Source organism: Leptopilina boulardi, unplaced genomic scaffold (assembly GCF_019393585.1).
Source record: "Leptopilina boulardi isolate dan_hultmark-lab unplaced genomic scaffold, ZJU_Lbou_2.1 LbouV2_384, whole genome shotgun sequence".
NCBI lineage: Eukaryota > Metazoa > Arthropoda > Insecta > Hymenoptera > Figitidae > Leptopilina > Leptopilina boulardi.
The window spans coordinates 2,604,384-2,623,667 of record NW_026137956.1 but is presented as its reverse complement, the minus strand read 5'-3'; the positions used below and the strand labels follow the sequence as shown (position 1 = coordinate 2,623,667).

The window sequence follows — 19,284 nt, the reverse complement described above, 5'->3', positions numbered from 1 at the left end:
AGATTTTGTTAGCCTCTTCCCCCCTTTCTTACGTAAGGTTTAAAGAAAATATAGGTCAAAAATTAAAGTTATGTATTACACGTTTTATTCTTAATGTTAATAAATTTTTTTAATTATATTTAAAACAAAGTTAACATAGTTAAACAGTCATTACTGTAGAGAACAAAATACATTTTTCAACATTATTAGATCATATATTATTGTAGAAGTTTACCGGCAGAACTGCCCGCAAGTTTCAAGAAATTTTTTAATATATGGCCTTACGTAAGAAAATCTTCGCACCTACCCTCCCCCCACGTAAGAGTCCGTAAGGATTTCATACACCCCCTCCCCCCCTGTGGCCCTTACGTAATTTGTACACGGCCCCTTATAAGAAAAAAAAATCGAAGATGTCATTGCAGATGGACTTACACTTTGGCGTGGAATACATTCTATATAATAATTTTTCTTTCAATTATTTACATCATGTAATTTTAGGAATATTAACTTTTCTCATATTATATATATATTATTAGGAAATTTATTATGTCTTCCTCTGTCATAAAAAATCTGTTATATATGCTCGTCGAATAAAAATTAGAAATACCGTGTGTTTAATATACATTATTATTTTTTTTTATACATAAAAAAAAGATTCCGTACCAGCAGAATCGAAATTCTTGATCGTTGAAAGAATTTTTTTTTGTTACAATATATTTTCTTTTTTTAATCACAGTGACATTTGGAGCGTATGGAAACGTCCTACGGACTTAATGTTAATTTTTTTTTGTCTTGATTTTCGTCTACGTTTTTTTTATACATTTATTTATTTATTTATATACCTATATGTTTTTTGTTTTGTTAAACGAACACGCAAATGGCTTATTATATAGTTTTAACACTTTTTTTTGTGGGAACCCGTTGACATTCATTTATTTGCGAAAACCACCTGCGGGAACCGAGCTTTTATGTATTATAATATACTGTTTATTATACTTCTTTCCAAAAATAGCTCGATCAAATTGACGTTGTAATCTTTTTGCGATCTTAATTGCCAGTTGCACCGAATAAATTAGATGTTTTCTCCCATGACAATGAATATTGAGTCATCCACTTGCCTAACAGTCAACATCGAATCTTCGTTGCCCCTGAATTACATTTTTTTTTAAAATTAAATTTCTTTTTTATTCGACAAATTTTAATGAAATTGTATTTAAAAAATTTTATACATATTTTTTTTTGTAGGGGCGAATGATTAATTCATAAAAGTCATTATAATTAAAATTTTTATTTTAAAAAACTTTATTATAGATTTTTCTTGAAACAAATTTTCAAAGCATTTTGAACGAATTTCAAAAATGTCCACCATTTTGAATTTAAATAAATTAACTAATTAAACTCAGTAAATCGAGAGCAGGAATTTTTATTAAACAGAATTCTAAGTGATTTGAATTTTTAAATAAAAGAATTTCCAATTTACCGAATTACTTATTTGTTCGGATTTTTCTTTGTCCGAATTGTTCTTGAATGGAAATTTTTTAAATTCCGAATTTTAGTTTGACCGAAATCGCAAATGTCCGAATAAACATAACCTACAAAAAGATTTCGGCGCGAATTTTAAAATTGTCCAATAACAATTTTCTTTATTATTTATCATTGGTTAATGTTTTAAAATTCATCGAAATCTTTTTTTTAGGTTATGTTCCTTCTGCCATTTGCAATTTTTGTACAAATGGAAATTCGTGTCGTTTTAAGAATTCTGTCAAATTGAAAATGATAAATGAAATTAAGGCCAGGTCCAAGTCGAGTCAGCTGTTCCTTTAAAGTTTCAATGGAACAGCTGACACGACTTGGACCTGGCCTTAAGTGCGTAAATAAAAATTCCAACAAATGAAGATTCTGTAAATTGGAAAATTTTATATATATACATATATATAAAAAAAATTCAAATCACTTAAAATTCTGTTAAATAAAAATTCTACTAAATTAAAATTTGGCCAAAATTAAAATTCTTTTGAATAAAAATTTTGAGCAAAGAGAAATTATATGTAAAATAGAATTTCTACCGTTTAATAATAATTTAGCACCTATAATTTCTGTTAACCCCTTGACAGTCGATGGCCCATATATGTCCAAAAAAAGTCGCTGAATCCGAATTTGAGGTCAGATTTAAAAAATTCAAAATGGCGGATCCAATATGGCGGAAAAAATTTAAATTTGATTCGATTCGTTCAAAATTCGGTACTCGGGGGTTTTTGGGGTCGCTGAATCCAAATTTGAGATCATATTTGGATTCAGCAACCCAAAAAACCTTCAAGTACCAAATTTTGAACGAATCGAATCAATTTTAAAGTTTTTTCGCTATATTGGGTGGCCATATTGAGTCCGCCATTTTGAATTTTTAAAATCTGATATCAAATTTGGATTCAGCGACCCCAAAAACCGCCGAGTACCAAATTTTGAACGAATCGAATCAACTTAAAAAAATTTTCACCATCTTGGGTCCGCCATTTTGAATTTTTTAAATCTGACCTTAAATTTGGATTCAGCGATCCCAAAAACTATTAATACGATGATATGTTATTTTTTTGGAAATTTTTTTTTTGACCGTTTTGGGCCCACAAAAACGATTTTTCTACTAGACTGCGAAGGGGTTAAGTAAAAAAATATTTAAAAAGAAAAAAGTAATTTTGTCAAATGCTAATTCGAAGAATGATAATTCGTCTGATAAAAATTTAAAAAAATAAAAATTATAACTAATGACATTTATAGAATAATCATACGTCCGTTTTGTAAAATAAATTAATTATAAAAACAAAGAAAAAATTATAAATTTACAAATAGTTTTTTTATGAAACATTTAGAAGTTTTGATTATTGAAAAATGAAATGTTTTACTAAACATTATGTTTTATTTTTGGCATATAGTATATTTTATGCAATATTTTTTTTATATCAAACATTCAATTTTTGCCTATTCAATATTCTATAAATTTTTAGATTAAATGTTTGATGAAAATATTTTTTTTAAACCACATGAATGAACGTTTCTGATGACAAGCTATATATATATATATATACCTATATATTTTTTAAAGTTTTATTAAAGTTGAGTTTGAAATATAAAGCTGTACGGTGGGAATTTTACATATAAATTGAAACACGTACTAAAAGTAAATATTAAAGTTTAAATTAAAATATAAAAATACCAAGAAAAATTAAGAGTTATATTATACACACACACACATTCACCAATACTGTCTTGTAAAAATTATTGATTTAACTTCTCAGACATATAATGTTACTGACCCCGGGAGTACATTTTCTTGTTTAAAATTAACTTTTCATGCTTTTAAGTTAAGTCATTTGAATTTGATTTTATTAATTGTTTCTTAAATTTGAATATTCGCATTAAATAAAGTGAAATTAAGAGGAATTTAAAAGTCAAAAAAGTTTCTCCTCCATAGTTACAGTGATTAAACAAAATGTTCTGAAATGCAATCTTGTTTTATAAATACAGAGGGAAAAAGTTTTCTTTTAAACTTCATTAACATAAAGAAAGAAAAAAACATTGTCATGATAAAAGAAGAAGTTTTTTTTTCGCAGAGAATGTTTTGTGAGTTAAAGAAAAATATATATGGTTCAAATCACTAAAAAATGTGTAAAGAATTAATTTTCTATATAATTGAGAAGCTGCGTTGAAAAACACGAATATTGTTAATATTAATAATAAATACGATTTTTACGAAAACGGAGCAATTTAAATTTTTGCTTCATTTATCCGGACGCATGAATATGTTTTAAAAATCATTAGTTAGAATTTTCATTTTATGGAATTTCATTTGTCATAATTATTTTTGAGCCGAATTTTTTTTATTTGTTCGAATTAATATTTTGCAGAATTTTCATCAAACCGATTTTCTATATTACAGAATTTTTATATAACCGAAAATTCATTTCACATAATTTGTTCGGATTTTTATTTATCATAATTTTTATTTGCTTGAATTTTCATTTAACATAATAGGCATTTTAAAGAATTTTTATTGGGTAGAATTTCATTGCATAAAATTTTCATTTTATTCTTTCAGATGAATTTTCATTTGTTCGAATTATTATTTAATGTAATTTCCATATAACCGATTTTTATACTACAGAATTTAATTAACCAAAAAATTATTTAACAGAATTTCTAATTGATAGAATTTTTATTTGTCCGAAATTACAAATGGCCGAACAAACAATCAACAGAAGGATTTCGGCGCGATTTTTAAAATTAACCAATCAAAAATTATCCATAAAATTGTGATTGGTTGATTTTCAAAATCGCGCCGAAATTTTTTCTGTCGATTGTTTGTTCGGACATTTGCAATTTCGGACAAATAAAAATTCTATCAATTAGAAATTCTGTTAAATGATTTTTCGGTTAAGTAAAAATTCTGTAGTATGAAAAATCGGTTATATGGAAATTATATTAAATAATAATTTGAACAAATAAAAATTCATCTGAAAGAAATTATTATTTTCGGTTATATAAAAATTCTGCAAAATACTCATTCGAACAAATAAAAATTCGGCTCAAAAATAATTATGACAAATAAAAATTCCATAAAATGACAATTCTACTAATGATTTTTAGAACATATTCATGCAAGGTGTCTAACGGTCAGGGAAAGTCAGGGAAACGTCAGGGAATTTTGTTGGTCAGGAAAATGTCAGGGAAAAGTCAGTGAATTTCAGAAAATTTCATTCAATGTCAGGGAAATTTCTGTAAATTTCTACAAAAATTAAAATTTTTTGTGAATTTAAAAATTTTTTAATCTAAAAAAACTTGAATGGTTTTTATCACCATTTGTTACTACTATTAGAAATTAATTTATTGTTAAATACGTCAGTAACCATATTTTTGTCCAAAAAAAAGCAGAAATAAGGTTATTAAAAAGTCAGGAAAAATAAAAAAATGTCAGGGAGGAGTCATGGAAAAGTCAGGGAATTTTTTTCTCAATCCTTGTTAGACACCCTGTCATGCGTCCCTATTTTTCATAAAACTATGGAGCAAAAAGGGCGCATTTTAATTTTTTAATCCAATTTCGTGTATAACTAAAGCAAAAATTAAAATGTATTTCAAGATTTAGAGAAAATAGGGGTTAAATACTCAAAAAACATATTTTTGGGGGTTTTTAAAATTTTTTTTTTTATTTACCCTCACTTTTCTCAAAATTTTGACATTCTAGGCAATTTTGGGACACATGATCGTGTTCAGCGTAAAATAGTACATTGAAAATCACTTACCATTTCAATAATTGACTCAAAAAAATATGCGCAAATCCAAAAAAATAGAGCATTTTGAAAAAAGTGGGGGTAGAGGCAGAAAAAAAAATTTTTTGATTAATTTTTGATATCGGAGTGATTTTTAATGTACATTTGTCCGCTAAATACAATTCCGGGTCCCAAAATTGCCTAAAACGTCAGAATTTTGAGAAAAGTGGAGGTAGAAAAAAAATTCAAATTATTACTTTTCAAAAATTTAAATTTTCATATTCAATTTTCTTGACTTTTTGCTCCGTTTGACTGGCTTGAGAGCGTGCAGTGGAGCGAAAAGCGATTTCTTTGACGCAGTTCCTCAATTATAAATAAAATTGAAATAAATAATTTTGCAAATTTTTTCCTTTCAAAGAATAATGGTATACTATTATTTTAATTTATAAAGAAAAAGAAAATACTTAATAAAAATTATATATTTGTGAAATTGTGTGTTTTGCAATCGTATATTCTAATTATGTGAACTCACCCTATACTGATCATAGTGTTAGGTGTTCATTCCGTCTGAACGGAACTTCCGGAAGTTTGTGAACGGCTAAGGTCTCGAGAAACGATACCGGTATGGCGTCCAGGCGAATAGTTCTATAGAAAGAATAAATCCAATATATCCCACGTCCAAAATCTAACATTATATCTTCGCATGCCAGACTTTGCCTTTTTTTTAACACGCGAATGAAATTGCTGATGCATATGAATGATTTTTCAATTCATCTATTTTCTATTCAATATATATATATATATATATATATATATATATATGTGAAGAAGCTTTTTTCTATATAATGGTTATTTTGTGAAAAAGGAAGTAGTGCAGTTCAATTTTTTATGGATTTTATTTTTTTTAATCTTTTACGTAAAATTCCTCAAAAAAAGTCATTGGTTCAGATTTTTATTTTTTATTATGCAAATTCTTTTTATTTAAACAAAATGATGTAAAATGAGCCAAAAGTGACAATATTTATCGTTTATGAATATTCAATTTTCGGATAATTTGACAGATTTTCTTTTTATACGAATTTTTACATAACAAAATTTTGAGCTACCGAATTTTTATTTTACAGTAATTTTTTTTGACATGACTTTTCATTTAAAAGAATTTTAATTTAAGCAAATTTTAATTAAACAGAATTCTTATTCAATCGAATTTTTTAAATGACAGAAATTCCAATTCATCAAATTTTAATTTGTTCGAATTTTTAATTGATAGAATTTTTAAGACGCCAAATTTTCATTTGTCCGAAATTACAAATGACCGAATAAACAATCGAAAAGAATGATTTCGGCGCAATTTTTAAAATTGACCAATCACGATTTTCTTGATAATTTCTAATTGGTCAATTTTTGAAAATTGCGCCGAAATCATTCTGTCGATTGTTTGTTCGGCCACTTGTAATTTCGGACAAATCAAAATTCGGCGTCTTAAAAATTCTATCAATTCAATTATCAAAAAAAATCGTATAAATTGAAATTCAGTGAATTGGAATTTCTGTCTGCCATGTTGGATTCGCCATTTTGAATTTTGAAAAATGACAGATTTTACAATTAGTTTTTTTGTTTCTTTGTCGTACATACGTGATAATTAGTTTATTTAAATATTTTTTCGTTAATCAACAAAAAATATATTGTCAATTTAGCCTCATAAAATTCATATAAAAAATTGAAGTCTAGATAATTTTGAACATCCAAAATTTTTATACTTAAAGACTTTATCATATATTTAAAAAAAGTACTGTTATTATAAAAATTCTAAATTGTAAAAATAAAATTTCTTTTAAAAAATTTATTTACAAAAGAATTATAAAATATTTAGAATCTTGACACAAAGGGTGTTTATTATTTTCAAAAAAAAAAATTGTTTTGTTTCGAAATTCTGTTAAAAATTGAAAATAAATTAAAATTTAAAATTTATTTATATTCTATTTTTAAAGAGATTCTTATGTGATTTATGGCAAATCGATATTTTAACTATAGCAAAGCACACCATAAATTGATTAGTTTTTCAAATTTTCTTTTTCTATTTTCCGATGAACTCTGTTTCACTAACATGCATATGCGGTGATTTGTGGATGAGGTAGATAAATTGACTTTCTAGTCTACATATGTTTATAACTAATATATCATGTTCAACATGAATTGTTTATGCAATTAATATTTTTTTTTATTTTTATTAAACAAATTTTATATGAATTTCTTGATGTATAAACATGCGATAGCGCACACTGATGACAATAAATAATGTTTTTTTGTATTATAAATTGACGTAACAATTTCCGGGAGAAACATCTATTTCCTTATTATAATGACAAAAAGAAACTTAATAACGAAAAAAAATAATAATGTATTTTTATAAAACTATATAATTATATTATACAAATTATATTAATATTAATATTACTTTAATGCAGTTTTGTATTTAAAAATATTTTTTCAATTTTTTTAACAACTAAGAGCTAAAATAATTTTTTTTTTAATTTTCTGGATTGTTCATTACAAATTTTTTTTTTACTTTACATGATTTAAAAGTGTCGAACGATCTCTGAAATTCTTTGGCAAGGAGAGACCTTTAATTATCACCCTATAAAAACGGCACTGAAGGTAAAAATGATAAACAATGATTTTAAAATAATTTTTTCTTGTAACATGGACACTTTTTACAAAATCGGCCAAAACATCAAGGATTCTTATCTTATAAATTTCCTAAATCCGAAAGATTGTGCGAATCCATAGAAAAACGCGATCGCAAGACGAAAAGTAGTTTAATGAGAGGTTCATTACGTCCAGTCGCCGTCAGATGGCAGAAGCATGCAGGGAGCAGAATGTCACAATTGTCATTAAATTACTTTCCTATTTTTCGTTTTGCAGATGCGTTTTTGCATACATTCACTCAATCTTTTTGATTTTTGAAATTTATAAAACAAGAATCTTTGGTATGTTGGCCGATTTTATAAAAAGTGTTTGTGTTTCGAAAAAAAAGTATTTTAAAACCAATTGTTATTATTTTCACGTTCAGTGCCGTTTTTATAGGGTGATAATTAAATGTATCTCTTTGCTAAAGAATTTCGAGGTCCGTTCATTACTCTTAATAAAAATTATTATACACTGAAATAAAGTTTATTTGATTAATAATCCGTTATTTGACTATTATTAAATAAATATTTACTTGAAACAAATAATTTTTATTTGAATTAAATAAACTTGAAGCAAATACAATTTAATTAACTCATATAATAATTATTTAAAATAAATATATTAATTTGATAATATTCCAGTAACGGATTATTTCAATCAAATATACTATTTTTCAATTAATATAAAATTTATTACTATTTGTATAGAAATTGCTATTTTGTAGCAATTATTAAATTACTATATTTATATAGAAATTATTATTATACTGTAAAGTATCATATATTGTACATTAAAGATTATTATATCAGACTCATTATTTATTGAATAATGGTTTTACATAAAAATATTTATACTTAAGTTTTAAGATAAAAAAAATAGATTCGAAGCATTTGGTCCAAAATTTATCATCTTTTGACTAATGGAAAAAATGAAATACATTTTTTTTTTTGCATATGAATGTATATATATATGTATATAAAAGTCATTGTAGATGAAAATCGATTATTCAATTAATTTCATTGCCTAAAAGTGTTTAATTATTATTTTGTCATATAGGGTCAACACTAGGATAAAATTTTTGGAAAATACTTTTTATAACATTCGTAAATGTACCTATACATATATTATATATTATATAATTACTTATCGGGTTTTAACAAAATTATTTATAATGACTTTCATTGTATTTTGGTGGTTTTTAACAGGAGTAATTTTTTTTAATCACTAAATTTTTTTTGTTTTTGTAAATACCACAATTTTCATATCATAACACAGCCACACAAAAAAAAAAAAGTACCCGGGCCGGGGAATGAGACCACCATTTCTTGATGTATTTTGATGCGCTGAACACGAATCTGAAGTCCGTTTAGCTCCATCACGTCAGGATTTTGACATAACCTCAAAAAACATAGCTGATTTTAAATGATAGGAGAAATTTTTTAAATAATGTCAGATTTGCTTGTATCTTGTTACTCGGGGGTTTTTGGGGTCGCTGATTACGAATTTAACGTCAGATTTATAAAATTCAAAATGGCGGATTCAATATGGCGGACAAATGTTTAAAAAGTAGTTGGATTTTTACGAAAATTGGTATCTAGGGGTTTTGGGAGTCGCTGATTACAAATTTATCGTCAGATTATTCAAATTCAAAATGGCGGATCCAATATGGCGGACGAGTTTTTAAAAAATAGTTGAATTTTTATGTAACTTGGCCGATACTGGGGTTCCGAGTCCCTGCATCGTAATACGTTTCCTACGTGTGTCTGCCATGACGGCATCAAAGCCATTATCCAGGGACTTAGCCGGATAGCGGACAAACTCCGTTGCCCACCGTCACCGCGTGGAGGTGCCCTGGATGCAGACACATGTAGAAACATAAAGATATTTGACCACCGTACTATATCTGCCATTTTACATTTGAATAATCTGACGTTAAATTCGTAATCAGCGACTCCAAAAAAACCCCATGATACCAATTTTTGTAAAAATCCAACTTCTTTTTAAAAATTTGTCCGCCATATTGGATCCGCCATTTTGAATTTGAATAATCTGACGATAAATTTGTAATCAGCGACTCCCAAAACCCCTAGATACCAATTTTCGTAAAAATCCAACTACTTTTTAAACATTTGTCCGCCATATTGAATCCGCCATTTTGAATTTTATAAATCTGACGTTAAATTCGTAATCAGCGACCCCAAAAACCCCCGAGTAACAAGATACAAGCAAATCTGACATTATTTAAAAAATTTCTCCTGTCATTTAAAATCAGCTATGTTTTTTGAGGTTATGTCAAAATCCTGACGTGATGGAGCTAAACGGACTTCAGATTCGTGTTCAGCGCATCAAAATACATCAAGAAATGGTGGTCTCATTCCCCGGCCCGGGTACTTTTTTTTTTTGTGTGGCTGTGTAATTATGCCCTTAAATTACTTATACTATATAGAGCCAGTTTTCATCGTGTGGATAAATTTAATCCTCCGAGAGGTTAAAGGCAGTAGATATATTCTGCGTCTGCGCAGAATGTTTGCTTCTGCGCAGACGTAGAATATATCTACTGCCTTTAACTTCCCGGAAGGTTAAATTTTTATCCACGCGCTGAAAACGGCCTTTATAAATATTAATTTGTTCCCTGTATTAGAGTGAAGATACTGCATTAAATATTTATTACAAAAAAATGATTTAATTTTATGTGCGTAAAAAATTTGAAATAGATTCAAATCGTTTTCTTTTCATGAAATTCAGTGTTAAATATTGTAATGAGTATAATGATTCATGCTTATATAGTGAATCAAAAAACATTCGTCGTAGCTTTGTGATTTAAAAATTTGAGCTTCAGTCAGAGACGCTTGTTTGTATTTGGCACATATTATAAAATAGAAATTCTTTAATTAAATTTAATTTACATTTATTTAAAATTAATTATTCTTTGAATTTTCTAATTATGAGAAATTATCGAACTTAATTAAATTATTCAACTTCAATTATAAATTTAATTTAACTAAAGTATTTTAAATAAATTAAATTTACTATATAAAAAAATAGGTTATTACAAAAATAGAAAAAATAACTAAACTTAAAAATTATTTTCTGTACTATACTAGGTAAAGAAGTAATAACTAAATAATATATATATATATATATATATATATATAAACAAATTACTCATATTAACAAATAAAAAATTTAACTATTCGTTAAATTTTCTACTAATACATTTACTACTATACTATAACTGGATAGCAATAATGTTGTAACATCTGATAAAGTGAAATAAAGACTAGCGGGAAATCGATTGTAAAAAGCAAAGATCATTAAAAAAAATATGACTAAATAAAACCGCGAACAGTGAAATAAAAAAATAAGAAGGAATGAATAATAACATAAAATTACTTTAAACGCGCGAAATAAAATATTACACAATACAATTAAAAGTTTTTTCTAAGTCAAATAAAATTAATTACTTAAAATTAATTAATTAAAATTAAATCTCTTGGAAAATGTTTTAATTAACAGTATGAATCAGAATTTCTTGTATAAGAATCACATAAAATTAACAAATTTAATTTTTTCATTTTTAATGATTTTTTTACTTCTATACTGTAATCAACTTACAGACTTAAAACAAACAAATCTAATTGTTTTTTAAAAATTCATCCGACATAGTGGATACGCTATTTTGAATTTTTAAAATCTGACTAACATATTTAGGAGGAAATTGAAGAAACAAAAATGTTAATCATATCATTAGAAGAAATTTAAAACTTTGGAAAAATTAATTATCTTTAGTTTTTTAAAAAAATTATGATTAGTTAATTTTAAAATTCGCGCCCAAATCTTCCTGTCGATTGCTTGTCGTTCATTTGCAATTTTGGACAAATGGAAAATCGGTTTTTTAAGAATTTTGTAAAATTTATATTCGAACAAGTGAAAATTCAGCTAAAAAAATTCTAATGTTAATTCGTTTAAATAATAATACTTTAATACAAAAATTCGGTTAAATGGAATTTCTGTTAAATAACAATTCAAAGAAATAATAATTCGGCTAAAAGCGAGTAAATTCTAACAAATTAAATTTAGTGCTTATTTATGCGTAAACAAAAAATTTTAGTTGATAAGTTTGAAAAATTCCGATCCCCATTCGATAAATTAAAAGAATAATAATATCATGAATGAAAATAAAAAACAAAATAATTTATAAACAAAAGTGTTGAATGAAAAACAATTTAAGAATTTATAAGTAAAATGAAATTTAAAAGAAGAATAAAGTGGCTAATAAAAAAAAGCCAAGATTTCTTATATATGTTGAAGTGAATGAAATTCAATGAAGCGATAATTAAAACGTCGCTGACTAAAAAAGAGTGAGGTCGACAGGTTGATGAGGTTTTAATCGATGAATTAGAGAGAAAATGACGTGCGTGAAATCCCTTCGATGCTGACTTTGTGAGATGACGAGATGAAAGAAAGTGTTAAAAGCGAGAGGATCCTTGTTTTTTTTTTGTTTTGTTTTTTTTTTCGACAGTAGCAGCGAAATCGCTATATATAAATATATAGAGGACGTTATCAGTCAGATTTATTACCATTGTTGGTGAAGCATGGAAATATTGCATTGAGAACTCGATTGCAGAAGCCACGGGCACGGTTGTTCCAGCCGCCTAAGGTTTCGTTGCCCTTCAATCTACTGCCTGTATACATCATGCATTCTTTAATTAATTAATTTACATTCTTTTGAATAATACTTCCAAAAAAACAATTTAAATGCTCCGATATTTCTTTATAAATTTTGTGAAATCTCATAATATCAGATTCGTAATCAGCGAATATCGGCCAAAACATCAAGGATCCTTATTTTAGAAATTTCCTAAATCCAAAAAATTGTGCGAATCCATACAAAAACACGATTGCAAAACGAAAAGTAGTATAATGACAGGTTCATTACGCCCTGCCGCCGTCAGATGGCAGAAGCATGCAGGGAGCACAAAGTCGCAGTTGCTATTATATTACTTTCGTTTTTCAATCGCGTTTTTGTATGGATTCGCATCTTTCGGATTTAGGAAATTTATAAAATAAGAATCCTTGGTATTTTGGCAGATAAAAAGTGAAAAGAGTTTTGAGAAAAAGGTATTTTAAAATCAATATTTACCATGTTCACATTCAGTACCGTTTTTATAGGGCGATAATTAACTTAACTCAAAATAATTTTTTTTAATTGTACAACTGGATCTTCCGAATTTAGGTAAAATAAATTTTAAATATATTTTTAGTTCTGTTAAAAACTACTTTTTAGTTCAAGATTATATTGATGGGTTGAACTTCTATAATTGAAAAGTCAGTAATGGGCAAAAGGAACTGGAAACGGAAACGCAGTAAGACGATTATAGAAAATTAGGTTAATAATTATTAACCTAAAGTTAGGTTAGGATTTTTGTAAATGGATACTCTAATCCTTTTTATTTGAAAGAGAAAGTAAATAAAGTAGAATCTAGTAAAATTCTATACAGAACTTTTCTAACTGGAGTACAAACTTTTGAACTAAATGATACTTTTTTTTCAAAAAAAAAAAAAAGTTTGATTTAATATCACATTTTTCTTGGTGTTTTAGTTTTCATAAAAATGTTAAAATTGAGGTCAATATGTAATTTAAAAGAAAACGGAGATAAAAATTGTTTTCGGAAGTAACTAACTATATCTTTTATTTTTATTAATATTATTTTTAGCAAAAAATCTAAGGCAACTCTAATTTTCTTTTCTTAACTCTCCTCTATTTTTAAATGATATTTTCTTTCATTTAATTGATCCTTTTATCTATATAGGCTTTTCTAGGTCATGATAAAAGGTTTCCTAGCTATACGACTCTACTACTGCTACGAATTATTATATTAGAGAGAATAATAATAGAATGAATTTATACGATTAAATATACTACAAGTATATAAAGTTAAATGAATATAATTACCTTCATTCCCACTGGCATTCTGAAATAAAAAATTATCTTCATCAACACATTTTCTACTTATATGTTAAATTATTTTTTTTTTTTTTTTTTTATTTTAATTTCTTTTATAATATGTGCTTTTAAGTCATAAAATTAAAGGAAACTTTTGGTAGAAAAATTTTAATAAATACGCTTCAAATGTTAATTGACAATACTGTTTTGATGTTTAGGAAAAAATATGTGCTGAAATAGGAATGTAAATCATATATTAATAAATTCTAAATTTAAAAAAAAACTTAGGTATACAGTAATTACTACAGAATTTTAAAAATTAATTTCTTAGTATGAGAAATAGTTAATAATAAATCATTTTCTATTATCAATTTGTATTTTAATTAAATTATAATATGGGGCATTCTGCATGAAACGAACAACGCCAATTTTGTTTTATTTTTCAAAATATTACAATAATTTTATTAAAATTCCATTAAACGAAGGAAAATATTTATATGGACTTTAGAATAAATTTAATGACATTTGACATAGTATTAATTTTAAAAAGTCTTAACTTTAAAAATTAAAAAAAAGTTCTAATCAATTTTTTATAGAGTTTGATGATTTTTAAAATATTTAAAAATTTCGTAAAATATGGCTTAAATTTTGTAAAATGGATTAAAAGTTATTTAATATACACAAAATTGGTGCGGGTCGAATTATTGCGTTAGCGACGTGATTTAAAAATTTGTTTTCTAATTTTTGAAGTTAAAATTAATCTAATATTCAAAATTAATACCATAACTTTAAAAGTCATTAAATTTACTACAAAATCAACATCTACGTATTTTTCTTTGTTTAACCCCTTAGCAGTCTAGTAGAAAAATCGTTTGTGGGCCCAAAACGGTCCAAAAAGAAAGTTTCCAACAAAATATCATATCATCGTATTAAAAGTTTTTGGGGTTGCTGAATCCAAATTTAAGGTCAGATTTAAAAAATTCAAAATGGCGGACCCAATATGGTGGAAAAAATTTAAAGTTGATTCGATTCGTTCAAAATTCGGTACTAGCGGATTTTTTGGATCGCTGAATTCAAATCTGACCTCAAATTAAGATTCAGCGACCCCGAAAACCCCCGAGTACTGAATTTTGAACGAATCGAATCAATTTAAAATTTTTCCGCCATATTGGGTCCGACATTTTGAATTTTTTAAATCTAACCTCAAATTTGGATTTAGCGACCCCAAAAACCTTAAAGGAACCATTTTTATGCAAATCTAGTCAATTTAAAAATTTTTTTGAATGCCATATTTGGTCCGCCATTTTGAATTTTTTAAATCTGACCTCAAATTCAGATTCAGTGACCCCGAAAATCTCAGTATAACCATTGACACTCAAATCGAATTATATTTAGTATTTTTTTTTCTAATGTGGAAATATGTAAATATGTAAAATATAAAATTATAATATTTGAAGATTATATTAAAAAATAAAGCAAAATAAAGGTTGTTGTCCGCTTCACGTAGAATGCCCCATAACAGAGAAGTTTTAGAGAAAGAAATCAGTAGTTTAAATCAATTTTCAGTCAGCTATTTTTGTACTTTTACTTTATGTCTGACTATTTACGCTCAACGCTACTGAAAACCGTTGTAATTTTCACTGATGTATGATGCGTACTGGAATAAATTTTGTTTTGTTTGTAAAAACACTTATATTAATCCAAATAACGACTGAATTTAAGTTTTTCTTAATATAATTTTAAGATCAAAAAAATTATATATTACAACTTTCAGATTAGAGAAAAAAAATCTTATTTATCTTTGAGAAAAATTTATTGTCACCACAATTTTCAGTGCTTTGAGACGATTCATATTGAAATCGTAGTGCAAAATTGGGACAAATAAGTCAAAATTTTTATAAAATAATCGCGAGGAAAAGTTTTAAATTTAAATTTTAGGTCAGAAGATTTTTCTTTGTTTGTTTTTTTTTTTTTATTTTTTTTTTAGAAAAATATTTTCTGACCTCTTTTTCAAGTTTTCTTTTAGTTGCTTCCGTGGTAGCAGTTTCGATAACTTCTGTAACGAACTTGGTTGTTTCTTTCATAAGTTCCTCATCCTCTTTGAAGGCTTCTTTACGCTGCTCCAAAGATCCAATCACTAAATTTCTATCAGACTCTTCGTTGACGGGAGAACTAAATGACAATTTCATTCTTCCAGTCATCTTTTTGTTTTGTTTTGTTTTTTTTAATTTTATTTGTCACGTTAATTATTTCCTAGTGCTCAATTCCAATGTTGATTGTTTTCTTCACTTGTCAATTGCATCTTTCATGTTTACTGAAAAAAAAAATTATCGTCTTCGTTAAATTAAAAATATCTAGAAATTTTATTATTAAAAATAATTCTGAAAAAATTTTTTTACACTTATTTTATTATTTTCTGTTTTATTATTTTAAATTCCATATTTTTAAAATAAGAATAGAATTCTAACTGCCTACACTTAAAAAGGAATTCAAATACAATTTATTTAATTCAAATAAAAATTATTTGATTTAACTCTATAGATAAATATTCATTTGATAATAGTCAAGTAACCGATTATTTGAATCAAATAAATTTTTTTTTTTTTAATGTAGAACAAAAATTTAGAAACATATTTTTTTTAATTTTCGTATTCTTATTCAAAAAAATTTTTAATCTTTATTTGTTTGATAAAATGATTTAAAAACCGAATTTCAATTTGTCCGAAATTACAAATCTCCGAACAAACATAACCTACAAAAAAAAATTTCTGCGCAATTTAAAAATAATTTGACCAATCACAATTTTCTTGATAATTTCTGATTGGTCAGTTTTAAAAAATTGCGCCGAAATTTTTTTGTAGGTTATGTTTATTCGGACATTTGTAATTTCGGTCAAATAAAAAATTGATTTTTTTAAAAAATTCTATAACAAATAACAATTCGCGTAAATTAAAAATTCGGACATGTGAAGATTCGATGAATTGAAAATTTTTACATTTAAAAATTGGAATCACTTTAAATTCTATTGAATGATAATTCTTCTAAATTAATAATTAGTTAAATTATAATTCTCCTAATTTTGTTTTTTTGAATTTTATTCTAAATTAAAAATTGGTTAAATTAGAATTATTTAAAAAGTTGTGCACTGAAAAAAAATTATTTGAGACTGAAATAATTGCATACTTGACTATTATCAAATAAATATTCTTTTAAAGTAAATAATTTTTATTTAAGTCAATTACCTAAATTTTATTTGTTACATATAGAGAAATTATTGGTTAAAATATATTTGATTGAAATAAAAAATAATAGGTTCAAGCAAAAATTTATTTGACAATAGTCAAATAACTGATTTTTTTAATCAAATTTTTTTTAAATGTAGATTATTTAAAAAAAAATTTTTAATTATATCAATAAACCAAAAGTTTTGAACGTTCAAATGAACAAAATATTATTTTCAATCTATAAATTATTAGAAATTATAATGTCAATGTAAAAGAAAACAGTAAATTAAACAAATATTAAATTAATAACTTCTTTTTAGATATTTAAAACAATATTTTGTAATAAAATTCGTACTTAAAGAAGATACAAAAAAAATGTTGTTCATTTGAACGTTCAAAACTTTTGGCTCATTTATATCAGTGAAAAAATTATATTCTAATTTTAAGAATATTTTCTTTATTTAAGAATATTTCCCAAGCATTTTATTCTTAAACATTTCTTAAATTAAGAATTTTTTTTCTTTTGTCTGTAGAATATTTCTTAATTTAAGAATTGTTTCTTATTTTAAGAATATTATATTCTAACAGTACAGGCAAAAAAATCTTTACCTAAATTAGCGATATGTTTCACTAAAACAGCGAAAATTTTCGCTATTCTAGAGAAATATATATCGCTGTTCCAGGTGAAGATTTTTATGCATGTAAGAATAAAATGCATGGGAAATATTCTTAAATAGGCGCAAAGAAGATATTCTTAAAATTAGAATATAATTTTTTCACGAAGCTGAAGTACGCAACGTTTATATAAACGATTTTTAAAGAAATATTTTTTTAATATGAAAAATTCTATAATTTTTTGCCTAAAAAATATTTTTTTATAATTTGTTGGTTAACGAAAACTACAAGAAATATTTTTTAGGCAAAAAATTGCAGAATTTTTCATATTAAAAAATTATTTCTTTAAAAATCATTTATATAAACGTTGCGTACTTCAGCTTCGTATTTTTTCAGTGATATAGATAAAAAAAATTTTTAAATTTTTACTTTGAGAATAGAAGATTTAGAGTATTTTAAATATTTTACAGCAGTTCAAAAGAGATTTATATTTAATTTAAAAATATTTTTCTTCTATGGTATAGCTTTAAAAAGAACTTTTTGAAAAATTGATCAAATGCGAGTGATTCACTAAAACTTTTTTTTTTTGTTTATTTATTCACTTGCCCTAAATTTAAAATTATCTAGAATCTATATATATGTATATACAATCTCAATTTCCACATTAACATAGATTGAATTTATTGTCTAGATTAGCATAATTTAAATCGTAGATCCATTATTATTTCTATATATATATTTTATCGTGTGTTTACAAATACTTGGACAGTAAATATCTTATTCGAATCACATCAAAATAAGTTTAATTTCCACTGCACATGTTCACTACAAAATTCCCGCACTTTAAATGAAAATTTTTGAATTAAAAAGCCAAATTTTGTCACTGTTATTTTTTCCTTAAAAGCTCGTTGAGACTTTTGTCATTGGATTAAACCGTGCCACAGGTGTCCCACATGCTTGTTATGATTTAGAGAATTCTTTAGTGAGGAATGTCAAAGAAAGTGGGAAAATGTGAATTTGAATTGAAACGAAAAGCGCTAGGATGATATGATTTATAATTATTGTGAATCATTTTATTTAATGAGTGTTTTGTGTGAATGATAGTATATAATTGAAAGGGATGATGATTAATAGAAAGTTTAACTCACAAAGGATTAGGGACAAACGATTCCTCTAATTTGTATATTGTTTGCCCTGTATTTATGTACTGGTAGTCCCGGGCACTTTATACCTGGTAATGATCGGTCGCCTGGAGCCCGGCTTGCCTGACTGACTATCGGCCCAGCAAAACAGCTTGGGGCATGCGCTTCATCATTTATCCACCCCCTCCCCATATAGATATATGTATGTATGAATTTAGCGAGTGTTATAATTCACTAAATCAAACTAAACTTTTTTCTTTTTGCCTAATGAACGCACTAAATTATCATATTATGAACTGTATATGAAATTTTATTGTTTAAATGTTAATGATTTTTTTGGGGTCATTAAGCTCTAAATGAAGAAATATATTTATCTCAGAGCTAAGTTAATAATAAAACAATTTTATTTCAAATGAATTTTATTTGAT

At 25.8% G+C, this 19,284-nt stretch overlaps 1 protein-coding gene across 2 annotated transcripts; it reads right to left on the bottom strand.

Annotated features, from left to right (window-relative positions):
* Positions 1 to 382: 382 nt before the first annotated feature.
* On the bottom strand, positions 383 to 18,978 carry LOC127288392 (uncharacterized). 2 transcript variants are annotated; one of them, XM_051315807.1, is made up of 6 exons: positions 18,946 to 18,978; positions 15,879 to 16,189; positions 13,885 to 13,903; positions 12,509 to 12,613; positions 5,770 to 5,882; positions 383 to 1,127 (listed from the first exon to the last, which is right to left on the bottom strand). In XM_051315807.1, exons 2-5 carry the CDS (start codon positions 16,074 to 16,076, stop codon positions 5,836 to 5,838), a joined length of 369 nt encoding a protein of 122 aa, XP_051171764.1. In that variant the 5' UTR covers positions 16,077 to 16,189; positions 18,946 to 18,978; the 3' UTR covers positions 383 to 1,127; positions 5,770 to 5,835. The 2 variants fall into 2 exon arrangements, with proteins under 2 accessions (XP_051171764.1, XP_051171763.1); XM_051315806.1 differs by having other exon boundaries at positions 384 to 1,127; positions 18,863 to 18,978.
* Positions 18,979 to 19,284: the final 306 nt, after the last annotated feature.

What these genes read in the sequence shown, in the direction of transcription:
- LOC127288392 (XM_051315807.1), bottom strand. Translation starts at nt 16,076, where the DNA reads ATGACTGGAAGAATGAAATTGTCATTTAGTTCTCCCGTCAACGAAGAG. An exon ending in TCCATGCTTCACCAACAATG is followed by an intron (nt 5,883 to 12,508) that starts GTAATAAATCTG and finishes TTCTTTCTATAG; the next exon opens with AACTATTCGCCTGGACGCCA.